This window comes from Panthera tigris, chromosome D4 (genome assembly GCF_018350195.1).
Source record: "Panthera tigris isolate Pti1 chromosome D4, P.tigris_Pti1_mat1.1, whole genome shotgun sequence".
Lineage (NCBI taxonomy): Eukaryota > Metazoa > Chordata > Mammalia > Carnivora > Felidae > Panthera > Panthera tigris.
Genome location: NC_056672.1, coordinates 14,916,255 through 14,931,810, shown reverse-complemented (window position 1 = coordinate 14,931,810; position 15,556 = coordinate 14,916,255). Strand labels below are relative to the sequence as shown.

Sequence of the window (15,556 nt, the reverse complement as noted above, 5' to 3'; positions counted from 1 at the left end):
TGATCTTCATACACTCTCAACTACTAAACAAACATGACTCACAAGTTCCAGATGAGATTTTTTTTTTTTTTTTTTTTTTTTTTTTTTGCCTCTGGCCTCACTATAATAAAGTCTTTCAAAACACTGAGAGTAATTCCAGATATGTGGTCAAGGGGTTGCTGGACTGCCGAGATGTTAAGTTTTGCTTCACAAATTACAGATCTGCACCCGGCAAGACCTGTGATATATTAAGGGGGAATGGAGTTTAGAGATAATTCAAGATTATATTGATTTATTTCTCTAGGGTTTCTTTGTCACCATCCATTCTACCTGGCCATGCTTCCTTCCCAGCCATAGGGGATACAGCGAGAGTAAGAAGGTAAGCAAAGATGAGAGAAGGCAAGACATTCCGCTCCCCAGCTTCTTGGTCTGAAGCTGATGGACGTGGTTAGAATAGGGGAACTGGAATTTTACCAAATGTTCCCCTCCCATAAAGGTCTTCTCTGCATTCAGTGTGTCCCAAAGTCGAAGTCATTGGCATCTCTGGGGATTCTCCTCTTTCCAGGTCTGGTGCTCTTACTAGGAGTCCAGATCTCTTATGTACAAGCTAAAGAAGCTTCTACTAATCCCTGGTAATCCTTTTATCTGACAGTTAGCCAAAGCGTGCCATGTTTTTTCTGGTCTGCTGTGACTCTACAGTCAAATGAAATGATACTGAACTTAAGCTTCTATGGGTGTGGCCCCACCCACCCTGGCTTAGAATAGTCTATAAGCAGACCTGTCTTCCCAGTGGACTGAAAGCTTCCCAGGACCAGAATCAGTGTCCAATTTACTCCTACATCTCCTCTAATGCTTAGTGTCCAAAAAATAGCCATTATTCATTCATTACTTCAAGTTACTGGCCAACACTCTAACTATGCTTAGACTCACAGACATAAAAATACCTTTTTTTAAAAAAATATTTTTTAAAAGTTCATTTATTTTGAGAGAGATAGAAAGTGAGTGGGGGAGGGAACAGAGAGTGAGAGAGAAAGAGAGAGAGAAAACCCCAAGCAAGCTCTGCGCTGTTAGTGCGGAGCCCAATGTGGGGCTTGAACTCACGAACCATGAGATCAGGACATGAGCTGAATTTGGACACTTAACTGACTGAGCCACCCAGGTGGCCCCAGACATGAAAATATTCTATCCCCAACCTCTGAAAGTCAGCCACACTATTAAAAAAATAAACACATAAGGTATAATGGCAAATAAATAACACAACGACAGCGTCGCAATTTAAAACAAAAATAAAAATAAATATAAAAGTGTCACAATATAATATAAATCTGCACTTATTGTTTGATCTCAGTTATTTTAAAAAACTGCATAAAAAGAAAACCAGAATACAAAATTCCAAAATGTTGAAATGTGGAGGGTTGTTATTTCAGGTCTTTGGAGCCTTTGAAAAGTGTTTATTTTCAAGGAGAAACATTTCTATAATTTCCAGGTTTTCTGGGAGAAACACATAATAAGGCCTTTGCAGTGAGATGAAAATACATTAAAATATAATTACCATAATGCTAGCAGGGAGGTATGTGAGAACCCAGAGAATTATAAATTGTTCAGAATTATTAGCGAGAGGTTGGGGGAGAAGCATCGCGTCAGCAAATGTGGTGGGAGAAATTAGAATTTTCTTCATCTGGGTACAAAATAAATGGTTTTAAAATTGTTGAACTGTTTAAGGTGAATCCACTTAATAGCCTATTGGAATAATTTTCTGACAAATTCACCCTCCCAAATCAGGTCAAGCAAGAATACCTCATCAAATTCCTTACAGAATTCCTTTCTTTTTTTTTTTTAAGTTTTATTAGAGAGAGAGAGAGAGAGAGAGAGAGAGAGAGAGAGAGAGGGCAAGAGCAGGGAGAGGTGGAGAGAGAGAGAATCTTAAACCAGATGCAGATGACCAATCAGGAGTTGGACACTCAACGGACTGAGCCATCCACGCGCCCCACAGAATGTGTCTTCTAAGGTATTGTAGCCACTTTACCTGCGAACATACCTGTCCCTGGGAGTGATTAACCATCACTGTGCTATTGGGTGGGTGTGGCCATCCATTAACCTACCGCAAATGCAAGTTCGCTGCCCACCCAGGTGCCAAGTAGAGTCAGACACTCTTCCGGAGGCAGGCTGACAAAACCATCCCAAACTCAGGATCCTTGAGAATGCCAAGCCATGAAGATCCTAATTCATGCTTTCTCACTTCATTTTTAGGGCAGAGCAACCCTTTCAAACTTCTAAATCCAAACAAATAAATGAAGTATACATTCTTTTGCTCCAAAATGAGTAAACTGACAGGAGAAATAGACTAGTTAAATAAGATAGAGACACCCCTTTCCTGACATGCTACTGAAAATATTTAAATTTTCTTGATCTCAAAATAGTGATATATGTGCGGTAATTTTGCCTGAGTCTGCCAATCAGGGAACACTTGGTTAAAACCAGCTACTATGCCTTAGATACAGGCTCTTTTTTTTTTTTTTTTTTTAATTAAAATCATAGCAACTCTATGTGATATAAAGAGAGGCAGAGGAATTAGGCTCAAAAAGCTAAAATTGTGTGGCCATTGTACCTGTCTAGCTCAATGATATTTTTCACAGGAACGCCCCCTGTGTAACCACCATCCAGCTCCATGTGGACATTGTGGGGTTTCCCTCCCGTTGATACATTTTTCTGAGAAGCATCGACTTCCAGTTAGAAAGTCAAAAGCACATCTAAAACCCATCCCAGATATTTAGTTGTGTGGGTAATTTGCAATTAAGTAAAGTCTTTGAATGGCTTATCTGTTGAACTTTGTACCCAGAGATTCATTAGGGATTTATGAAGACCAAGCTCTTCTTCAAGACTGCAATTTCATATTTAGTCTCCAGATGTCACTGTCTGCATTATTTATTTCAGCCCAGAGTTTGGGGGGGGGGGGGGGGGTTGGGGGTTAGGATTTGTCAGCATCAGCTTCCTGAGTATGACAGAACTCCAGTGGTTTTTGCCCTATCAGCTGGCTTAACATTTTCTTTCTTTTGTTTTGTTATTTTTCCCCCCCAGGAAAGCAATAATAATAACTCAGCCTATTATTAGAGTGAAATGCCTCTTTTATACTTAGGTCTGTGGGCAACGAAACTTTTGACTTTAATAACTTGCGTCTGACAGCACGACGGGGATATTACATGTGGCCAGTATTGCCTCACGCTCGTCATTCACGTGGCTTTTCACATTCACATTTCTTTCACTTGAAAAGGAGAAATAACTCAAATGCATGCTGAGCAGTGACTCAACAGGCAGAGATTCTTGCGGTTGCAGAGAGGAACTTGTGGTAGATTCATTTTTAGGGCCCTATTTAGGGAATGAAATCTCAATTCCCCTGATCCCGGCGACTGGCTTTCTTGATAAGTGTCACCGTCAGAACTCTGTCATAGAGAACTGGCGAAAAGGACCTTTCAGCTTGGATCAGAGAGACCTCTTGACTCTTTATTACTGACTTGAGCGATCTGTCCTTGTTTGGGGAGAATATATAGGAGCGAATGTCACCCTCAATTGTTTTGCTACCAGGTAGCATTTTGGATTGTGAATTGTGTGACCCACTTTATAGTCACAGTTATCGAATGATGATCCCATTTCCTAGGTAGCTTGTGGAATAATCTATTTTTAATTAATTAATTATTATCTATTTGACGTGACCTAGCACGTCAAAATTCCTTCCGACTTTTGGACACGCTGGCCGGGCACCAAGAAAACTGACACATCCCAACTCTCATAATCTAAACACGCTCTTTGCCATCCCCTTTGAGCTCAGATTTATCATCCATATTACCCGGGTAGAGCCTGGCGCACTCAAATCCTTTTCCCTTTTATGATTCTCAAATAAGAAACCAAAGCAACTTGCCTAAGAATCTCCATGTTACCTAATGAGCCTGGACGCTCAAAGAATCTCATTTCTACAGGCCAAAATGCCATTGTTTGGAGAAAAAAACAAAACAAAACAAAGCTTATAGGAGTGACCATTCCTATCTCCACGCCTGGAAGAAAACGACACCCGGATGTAATTTCAAAGGCAAGAACCTGAAGGGGCCACAATCAAAAGATGGCGGGAGGGATACGATCATGTACAGGACAGGCATGGTGGACAGGAAGAGAATGAGCAATAGCATGCCCAGGTAGAAATTATTCGATCTGGAAGCTTTGAAGACCCTGGCCTCGGGAACGTTGCAACACATCACGGCCCAGCACTGGAAGTACATGGATGTGTGGAGTCGAAGGATATTGATGCCTGGGAGGCTGGGGGCGAAGAAGGAGCCCATCCTGGAAAGAAAAAACATGGCTCTGCTCACTTCAAGTCGTCTCTTCGTAACAAAGTCACGCGGCACCTTGCTTATCTCACGTCATGTTTATTTGCCAAAGGGAGAAAATGTAGTGCCGCTTTCAAGCACACAAACTCTTTTCATAAATAAACTCGCCTAGTCAATTTCCGTCTTTGATGCACATTTTACCATCTTTCCCTTTACCACAGGGATTGCATACATGATTCTCTCACGGCAATTATGCTGTCCGTTAACTATATCTGTTAGCATTAATCAATTTAAACTACACCAGAGAATATGTTACATATATTTACTTCTCTCTTCTACTTCTAAAATAAACTTGATTTCCCCTAACACTCAAATCATCAATTAATAAATCTAAAAATCTAACCTCTTTCTACTGTTACCCTTAAAACCACTCATTCTATTCAAATAAACTACACATCTGGATTAATTACTTTTCTTGTGGGCTAATTAATTTTTGCTTAATGGAAGAGAAAAAATACAATGAATTTTTCTTTTGCTGATGCTTTTCTCTATTAGCTGTGTAGCTACTATGGTGTTTTAGAGCTGATGTATGTATGCCCAGTAATAGACTGTGTTTTGTTGATAATCTATAGGAAGCTTTATGTGTTTGAGATGAAAATGCAACACATCCATTTAATTTAATTTAATTTAATTTAATTTAATTTAATTTAATCTGTTTACTTCCTTACACTTCTGTTTGTCCTGGAAATCCACCACTTTGTATATGTGGCTTTTAAAAACTATTTTTAAATGCCACTTTTAAAAAGGAAGTACTTAGGTGAGGTCACTTTTACTTGATGGCTTAGTTGGTTATTTTCAACAAAATAAATTTCACTTTTCTTTGATGAGAAAATCCATTAGCATCATCAAACAGTATTAATAGCAATGTATTGGTCCAAAACCAAAAAGAGGTTACATGGGCACTTATTTTAGAAGTATAAGCAGAGTCACGTCTTTTCAACTGTCCCAGCTATGATAAAGCCCTCAGTAGCTCTAGTTAGGGCCAGCAGTTTAGATTTCCTACATATGTAGAGAGGCTGTTTTAACCAATCCAATGTGAATTTGCTATATTATGTTGGAGGGGGGCAAGGGGTGAGTTAGAGGAAGAAATTCATTTCTGCTATTTCTATAATTGAAATGATGCAAACCAGCGTTAAGCTATTTCATTTAAAAGTGGAATCTTCCCCAAATCTGGATTTTCTTGTTGATAGGATTTGATACCACAGATCTGAATGACATTTGAACATAACGAGTGGACCAGACACTCTGAAGAAAGATAAACTATTTTTTTTTTTAATGGTACGGACTTCAGGCGATGATCTACCCGTGCAGGTTCATCGATCGTAACCCATGTGCCACTGTGGTGTAGGATGTCAATAGTGGGTGTGCCTGTGGGGGCCTGGGGGCGTATGGGAACGCTCTGTACTTTGCACTCAGTTTTTCTATGAACCCAAAACTTCTCTAAAATATAAATTTTACGAATTAAAAAAAGTAAGAAGATAGACTTTGGAACAACACGGGGTATCTTTGTTACAGGATAGCCAGAGAGAACCCGGAGCCTCAAAACTGTGAGCGAGTGAGTGACAGCCTCAGGTAAGGGGCGACAATTACATAGCAGTGCACTGTATTCTCAAATGCCAATATTAGTCATGTTAGATGCTTGTGAATGATTATGTGTGTTCCCTTCTAAAGCAGGGCTTGGCCATACGATTTGTTTTGCCCAAGGAAATGGAAATCAAAATGAGGTGTCTCACTACTGGATAGAAATGTTGAAAGCCCTGTGTGGATTTTTTTCTCATCTCTCTGCTACCCTATCCAGTGTTGTTCCAGATGGACTCAATTTGGCCGGTCTAGGACTCTAGAGTGAGAGTAACTCACAAGAGCAGATCCCTCTACCAACCCACATTGAACATGCAGAGTACATAAGAAGAAAACTTTTCCCTTTGTAAACCACTAAGCTTTGGGGGGGAGGGGGTGGTGTTTAGCTGCTATACAACCTAGTTTACCCTCAGACACAATTCTGTATATAATTTAATTCCTAGACTTACCTAAAGCCACACACATTTGTACATATATGTATATGCATCATTCGTCTGTATACGTATATATGCACACACCTAGGTACGTGCACCTATAAACCTCAGATTTTCAAAATAAATATCAAATGGGCACTCTGAACAAACAGGTTCAAGAACCATAACCTAGAAAAACAGATCCTGGCACAGTGATAGCTGAACCCTAATGCTCAAACTGTCTTTGCCGGTGACTCACTAATCAGCTCGGCTCACTAAGTCCCTTACCCACACTTGAGCCTGTCATCTGTCAGTTCAAGATCCTTGTAATACCTTAGCCTTATAAAGTGCTTTTCTTCCAAGAAGATCAAAGCGAATGAAAAGCTTCTTTCATTGAGCTCTCCTTATTACTCCAGTGACATGGTACATGTCAGGTAAATTATTCACATCTGATCAACCAAGAAAATGAGGTAGCAGACAGGGACAAAGGTACAAGAGGTACACAAAGAGACAGTGTTGGAGCAATGTCCACACCCGTCTTCTGTCTCACTGTTTTCTGCTGCCCCTACACCCTGTTCTGATAGAGATATGACGTGTGTTTGTCGTTTTAAAATACGATGACGAAACCCTGTGCTATCCATTTTAAAATGAAGTGCGTGATATAAAAGTGTACTGATCATGTCAGCCAATTACATGCCAAAATGGATTTTACCTTTAAAGTTGGACTTTAAGAACATCCTCTAATTAGAAACCCCTAAAGCTGTACCTGAATGTCGCCAGTCACAAACCAACGGACGTGAGTGCAAACGTCCCACAGTCTTTTGTTTCTGTGTGACCAAGCTCCAGTATCAGTTCCTTGCGCCTCGTAAGATAGCAGCTTACCATGTGTGAGTCCCCTTGTGTGGGGGAGCCTACCACACTTGGAACACACACTCCTCACGCCTTGCCCACCAACCACATCCTCCCTCCTTTACCAACTTTCTGGGAGTTAGGAAAAAGACCATCTGTCCAAAGGGTTGACCTGAAAGTAAGCAATAGTTCTTTTGCTTCTGTAACTCCGGGGTGTAGTTATCTCTGTACGCTCAAAAAAACACCATCACATTCTAATGTCCTCTTCAGACCAACAAGAAGCAAGGCTTGACCACTATCTAAAGGAGGAATACACAGAAAGGGATAGAGGAGAGATTTTGGTAATGGGTCTGCCCATGAGAGAATGGGGGAAGGGTTTTGGATATTTAAGAATTTCAACATGAACCATGGTGGACTAAATAGTTGCAAAATTATAAGCGAAACGAATCAGGACGGCCATTTCAACGGCTTTTCTGATCATGAAAATGAATTTCTAGGCCAGTCTGTTGTCTTTGCTACGAAAGAACAAGAAACAGACATGTAGCATGTGTCTGCACAAATGGCATCCACCAGGCCTGAGGGATTTGTGGCACTCTGTGTAGAAGCCAGGGAGTTTTAAAACTGATACAAGGTGATGGTTTCTCATTGTTCCAGTAGCGAAGTTAGCCATTTTCTGCTGTGACAGCAGAATCCCCTCCAGAAAATGAAAGATCCAGAACTGCTAGAAGCTTTTCCCTTTACTCTCCCTGTTGGTGGTCATATGTTGGACCAACTTGACTTTCCTCCTTGCTTAGAGAATGAAAGATGCGTTTCACTCTTTAATGACTCTCTGGGCACAGGAGCCATAACTTGCAAAATTTAGAAAGCAAGAGGGCAGGAATTAGATTTTTAAATGTACCTGATAATGGAAAAGATCATCTTTTTATAGCCTTTTCTTCATATGTATTGACCTAGTGAGGCACAGGAATTGGACAGACCCCAGGGCAGGATGATGGGGTCCTTGATTATGGTCTTTATATTACTAAAGCAAGATAATTTTAACATTTGCAGAGAGGTCCAGTCTTGCAAAGCTCAATGCAGCCATGGTTGAAGGACTTAAGTGCTATATAAAGCTTGTGCAAAATTTGAGCCAAGTTACTAGGACTAGTACATAGGACAACGGCGTGGTCAGTGGCACGGTGTTATATTAAACAAGTGTCAGTAAGATAAAGATGCTCAATTGTAGCTTGTGGGTTGGGTGTTCTTAGTTAAAAGTGACAGATTTCCAAGACACATGGTCCCTAGATGAATCGCATGCCATGAACCAATTTTTAAACTCAAAAACAGTTTCTACTATATCGGCTCATCTTAACCTGTCAAGGTTTACAGTGAGAATGCTTTCATTTAATAAAAGATATGACAATCCTTTGTACATCAAAAGACATAATTCTGATGTGTAAATGGCCTGTGAAACAAGTTACGAAACAGTGATCGTATTTTTAGCTTGAACTTCCTAAAACATAAGTTACATCTCCAGTAGTCCAGTTACCTAAAACTACTGGATTTGGTAAGATATTTTTTTCAAAAGCAACAACAAGTTGTATTCTAAACATACTCGATAATGACAGAATAAAATCAGTTTTTCAGAAGGGCCTTACATTAATTTATTTCATACTGAACATGTGGCTATGGGACCATTAATGTTTCACCAGTAGACCCTAGTGTCACAGGATATAAAAGTATAAAAAGCTTTCAAAGAAGCTACAAAGCGGAAATACACTCCCAGTATTTGATAAAGGAACGCTCTGCAAAACAGGCAGATGTCTTTGAGGACGAAGAGTTAAGATATAAATATAAATAGAAATAAATAGAAATATAATATAAATGTAATATAAATATAATAGAAATATAAATATGAGTATAAATACAAATATAAGTATAATATAAATGTAAATGTAATTATAATACAAATATGAATATAAATACAAATATAAATATAAATATAAATGTAAATGTAATTATAATACAAATATGAATATAAATACAAATATAAACATAAATATAATATTAATATAATATAAAATAAACATAATATGTAAATATAAATATAATGTAAATATAATATAAATATAAATACAAATATAAACAAGATTTTCCTATCCACTTTGCAAAGGCAACAGTTGAGTTAGACCCAGACTGGGGACCTCTCTGACACCAGGCTACAATGCATTATGCAATAATGTTCTTTGCGGCTTTTCTGTAAGTTGTAAACAGTCCAATAGCAGACCTACCAGATCATGCCTTGGTTGAAGATCAGAGCGAGGACATTGCCGCTGATGTCAAATTCAGTGTATGAAGGCTACAGAAGACACAGACATTTGCTGGATTAACATATCAAATGGTGCAAACTGAAAAACCCGAGTGGTTCATGTTTCTGCATAGGTATGCTTCCATGCAGCAATAATCACGGAATAATCAATCTAATAAACAAGTAGTGCTAAATAAAATAATGCAGCACCCTTTTTAACAAAGTAAGGCTCATTTTCTAAAGCAGTCATTCAAAATGTTGTGAACGTGTGGACCACTGGGCTCTCATGCATGGCCCACTGTAAAAATTGGAGCAACCTTCTGGGAAACGTTTGACAATGTATATTAAAAACTTAAGAAAGTCTCAGTCTCTTTGGCCCTATGAGTCTACCTCTGGGAATGTGAGTTAACAAATCGAGCTTAAATGCTGACAAAGTGTAACAAGCAGAGATGACACCATCTAAATATCCAATAATGACTCTCTGGGCACATGAGCCAGAACTTGGAAAATTTAGAAAGTAAGAGGGCAGGAATTAAATTTTTAAACATACCTCATAATGGAAAAGATAACCTTTTTATAGCCTTTTCTTCATATGTATTGGTTAAGTAAATACAGTATATCTATACTGTGATATACAGTGCACATAATCAAGGTCACCGTTTGAAGAATGCTTACTTACGCAAAAGAAAACTAGGATTTGATGTTAAGCAACAAATATATAAAATTATACATTCATTATTTTTATCAACTGAATATGAAATTATGCATAAGGAAAAGACTTGAAAATGCCCAACAAATTACCAGGTGTTATAGGTGGGGGATGTATCATGACTTTCATTTTCTTCCTGAAGTTTGCATACTTTAAAACACCGTAAAACCTTGGTTTGAGAGCATAATTTGTTCTGGAAACGTGCTTGTAATCCAAAGGACTCATATATCAAAGCGAGTTTCAAGAACCATTGGCTCACTTATGATCACGTGACATTCGGCATCACTTACTACTTGCATTGCAAGGCATCCTTGATTATCAAGTAAAGATTTATTAGAAATGCTTGCTCGTCTTGTGGGACACTTGCAGAATAAGTTACTCGCAATCCAATGTTTCACTGTATTTTTCAAAAAAATGCGGATTTCCTTTACAATAAAATGAATATAGAGAGAGACAATTAAAGTTTAAGAAGTCATTCAACTCAATATCCAGTGTTTGTCTCCTAGATGCCACCCTGCTTAGGGTGCAGCATCAGGCTGTTTTTTTTGTACCGAGGGCCCACCAATAGGAACTGAGGTGGGCATCTGTCCCAGGGTGGCCTGTCGAAAGGCTTTCTGGTAACACATCAGGCATCCTAGAAGGAAAGCGTCTATCAATGGGAGTAATGCTAATTAGCAACAGCAATGAAACTGGCTCCTACTTGAGCTGGGCTAGAGAACAATCAGTCAGGAAACTGACTAACCAGTGACAAGAGAAAGAAAAGCGAAATTGTGAACTGAGAGCACCAAGAAGACCATGAAAGAGAGACCAAACGGGAAGCAGGTCCTTAATCCTGTCCCAGATCCCGGCATCTGCGGAGGTGGCTTCAGATCCCCTGTATCTTCATCAAAGCTCCCTGCCGACACACATACACACGCAGCCCACACACACGCATGCTCACGCCCACACACATGCACACACAAGCGTCACTCTTCTTTTCAAACCCAAGAACCCCCCCTAAAAATATCTGTAAGAAGATGAGAGAGTTGTCTGGTTTGGAACCCCAACAGAACGATCACAGCTTTTGAATGCCTTGCCTCGAGAGTTCTTGAATCTAGGCCCCAATTTCATCAGGAGCGCTGTGCTCTGGACCACCTTTCCCTTTGCCTGAAGCCTTGTGAGCTCACAGAACACATTTGACAAATGCTCAGCTGGGTGGCCTGTGCCATCTGTGGCCTTGGAACGGCTCTTCTCCATGTCAGTTTAAGAACCAAACCTTCATCTTTGACCTCTTTAGAATAGTGCCATGATTTAGCCCACCAAGCTATGTAAAATTTAAAAAATTCAACCCTTTAGAAGTGTATTTTCTTTACTCTCACAAATATATAAGCCTCTTAAAGCCCATTTGAGATATTTTTACAACTAGGTAACTATAAAAACATAAAGGACACATTGGGAGCCTTTGTTCGCATACTGTGTGTGCAGCAGGGTCAGCCGGAGGGATACAACCTTTGATGCACAAATTGACCTGATGCAAAAGATGGGTAGAGGGCGTCCCTACTGTACCAAGGGTTTGGGGTCCACACACTTGTCTGAGTATTAGACCTTGCCCTGCCATTTCCTAGCTGCGTGAGCTGGGCCCGTTGCGTATCTCGTCAGGCCTTAGTTTCCTCACAGATAAACTGGTGCGAAAAACTAGGTCAGTGGTTGTCACACTGTGGACCAGAAGCCCAATCTGGACCACTGTCTGTTTTTGTAAATAGATAGTTATTAGAAGACAGCGGCCTTCGTTCGTTTATGTATTGTCTGTGGCTGCTGGACACTAAAACAGGAGAGCTCAACAGTCCCCGCCGAGACCATATCTCCTGCTGAAAGCAAAAGTGTTTTCTACGCTCCACGCACAGTACTTCTGATACAGATGTGTGGGCTTTCTCCCCATGCTAAACAGTGCCCCGATTCTCTACAGACATAAGCTGGATGCTCTAGCATTTAACTCAGTTCTGACACTGACTGTCCCGAACTTGTGCAGACCCCACAGGTTAAGGGCGCAGTCCCACAAGACTGCCCCACTGCAGACACCAATCACAAGTTCACATATATGCCAAGTGACTGGCTCTAAGTCAGAGGATCCTACCTCTCCCTCCTCAAGTTTGATAATTTGCTAGAACGGCTCACAGAACTACAGAAAACAGTTGATTTGCTCGGCTACTGTTTATTATTAAATATGGCAGGAATAGACAGATGGAGGAGGTGCATGTGCATAGGGCAAGGTATGAGGAAAAGGGCACGAATGTCCTTTCCAAGCACACCACCCTCCCAGCACCTCAACATTTTCAGCGACCTGCTAGCTCTCTGAACGCCACAGGTCAGGGAGTTTTATGGAGACTTCATCAGTAAGCATGATCAATCATTAACTCACTCTCCAGCCCCTCTCCCTCCCTGGAGGATGGGGGAGATAGGGCTGAAAGTTTCAAGCTTCTAATCGTGGTTCGGCCTTTCTGTTGACCAGTCCCCATCCTGAAGCTATCTAGGAGCCACCAAGCATTGTCTCATTGGAACAAGCAATGTTCCTGTTACCCAGGTAATCCCAAAGAATTTGGGGGCTCTGTATCAGGAACCAGCGTCAAAGACCAAATATTGGAACAAAGGATGATCCTAGCACCTGTACCGCTTAGGAAATTACAAAGGTTTTAGGAGCTCTGCCCGGGAGATGGAGACCAAATATATATTTCTTATTTTATCACAATATCACACCTGCAGAAGTGAGAACACTTACCATCCAGCCCTTTACTTTACAGGGAAAGTCTGCCAACTTCTGAACTAGATCATTTCTAAGATCCTTTTCTAATCTAAAATCTGTAATGGGTTGAAAAATTAGATGCAGTTATTAAAGAATTGCTTCTCTGTAAACATCTTAGAAATGCACTTGAATACTATATGAGTTCAACTCAGAAAATCTCACTCCAAAAAAAAACCAAAAACAAAAGTAAGGAGGCAAACACACATGTGCGTGCACACACACACACACACACACACACACTCACACCCTATAAAATTCAATACTCATTCTTTTAGAGATGGATTTAATGAAAACCTGAGATGATATTGTATTTTAAAGTTTTAAAAGCAATACTTTAATAACACAAGCATAAATCAGTTTGCAATACGTTTGCTTAATCGCCTCTAAAACATAAATAGCTTGAAGGTAAATGATGCTTGGGAAAAAATAGGTTTTCCTGAAAACTGAGAAATGAACTGATTCAAATGGGATGCATATAACAAAATCACTAAGGGCTGCTCATCCCTGATAAGACTTTTAGGGGCCAGCAAAAGCAGATCCCATTTGGATTTAGGCTGAGGTCTGTAACAGTCAAGGGATTGGAAATTATCTTGTTTTATTTCTGGACCTTTGTGGCAGGCGGGAGTCAGTCATCTGCCCACAACGAAGACAGATGGTTGTCACTGGACTGAAGAGCCATGAAAACTCATCCTCTGTCTGCAAGCTTAGTTATTTGGGACAGATCATTAACCTATGGATATTGTGGAATATCTCAGAGAGAATTCTGTCATTGCAATGTCCTGTCTGACATACAAATCTCACTTGCCCACAGCTGAAATCACTCTGGGTCAATGGTTCTCAAGACTGTTCTGGTCCCCAGACCAGAAGCAGCAGTATTACCCGGGAGTTTGTTAGAAAAGTAAATTTTGGGAGCGCCTGCGTGGTTCAGTCAGTTAAGCGTCCAACTTCGGCTCAGGTCATGATATCACGGTTTGTGGGTTCGAGTCTTGTGTCGGGCTTTATGCTGACAGCTCAGAGCCTGAAGCCTGTTTCAGGCTCCCTCTCTCTGCCCCTCCCCCACTTGCGTGAGTGCTCTCTCAATAAATAAATAAATAAATAAATAAATAAATACATAAATAAATAAACAAATAAATTTTAAAAAAGAAAATGAAAAGTAAATTCTCCGGGACCTGTCCCAGATCAGAAATGCTGTGTTTTCACATGCCTTCGGGGGATTCTGTTGTCTCCTCAAATGTAAGAACCACTGATGTAGGACAAATCCTAGCCTCATCTACTAGGGTGATTCAGAAAACTTGGGGCTTTGTACTTCAACCCTCGTTGTCTAAAGACATACTGTCCAATGTTCAAGTGGAACTTCACATCCAGAATGTACTGTCCCTTTTTCCATGTTGTCAGTCCTTCATGGGATACTCAAGACTTCTTACTGACTCCTTAGCATGGCATCTTCCTGGACTGTTAAATAATACCTCATTCCCAGCTAGAGAACATCAGTTTATTTCTAATCGGAGCCTGACGCAGAGCTCGGCACAGGGCTTGATCTCACAACAGTGAAATCGTGACCCGAGCTGAAATCAAGAGTTAGATGCTTAACCAACTGAGCCACCCAGATGCCCCTCTTTCTAATTGTACATCACAGGCTTTCTTGTTAACTCCGTTCTATTGCAGGTGAACTGTCTAATCTTGGGAGTGCTTTGAGTTACCCATGTCATAGATTGGCTCATGAATTCATCATGACTTGACAGAGTCCTTGAAATTTCTAGGGTTAAGCGTTACAGTGAAAATTTAACATGACAGAAATCTGATTGATGGCTTTGACGCTGATTCAACTGAGTTTGAGTCCTAGTTCCACCAATGATTAGGGATATGTCTTTGAGAAAATTATGAAACATCCTCTAAGGCTTATTTACTGTAAAGTCGGGGAAAAAAGGAGCTACCTCATAGCATTGCTGGTATGAATACATGCAATAATATGTGTAAAGTATTTTGTAGAAGTTCTGACATATAATAAGAACTACATAAGATATACTATACTATGGAGTCCACTTTTATGATCTGTCAAACATATGCCTCTCATTGATTAATAATCTTGAACCCCTTCATCAGATCTCAGGGAAACCTCTTATATTTTCCATTTACGTAAATTTAACAAGGACCACCTCAAAAATGTAACTTGAAACAAGATGCTGAGGTTTCATTTGATTGACCATGTTCTAATACCATGCTGTGTATTCAGTTCTATTTCTTCTTGCATACCTGTTACCTTTTTTATTGATGAATAGCAAAGGTAATGTCAACACAAGCTAAACTGAAAATAAAGGCATTCTGTGTTGAACTGTTGCAGGAAACACAAAGAGTTTATGTGAGGCTTTAGGGCAGTTGTGCCGAACCTGGGGGGGGGGGGCTAAAATCCCTCCTGGGAGAAACCATTCCACGTCCTATGAGTCAGTGAACACTTCAGAAACATTGAAAATTGTCTGCTCTGCTTGGAGAAGCCTTGGAAAACATTAACTTACATTACGTGCTCTAACAGCCTACCATTAGCCAGTAATTTTCGCAGCTCAGCTCATCTTTATAGGTTTGTTG

At 40.1% G+C, this 15,556-nt stretch overlaps 1 protein-coding gene across 1 annotated transcript in view; it reads right to left on the bottom strand.

The window, feature by feature from the left end:
* TMC1 (transmembrane channel like 1) overlaps positions 1-15,556 on the bottom strand; it is a 105,601-nt gene that overhangs the window by 8,827 nt on the left and 81,218 nt on the right. Inside the window, exons 15-16 of the mRNA XM_042965019.1 lie at positions 9,469-9,536; positions 4,072-4,311 (exon numbers count right to left, since the gene is read on the bottom strand). Of these exons, the coding sequence (XP_042820953.1) occupies positions 4,072-4,311; positions 9,469-9,536 (308 nt within the window). The remainder of the gene's footprint in view (positions 1-4,071; positions 4,312-9,468; positions 9,537-15,556) is intronic.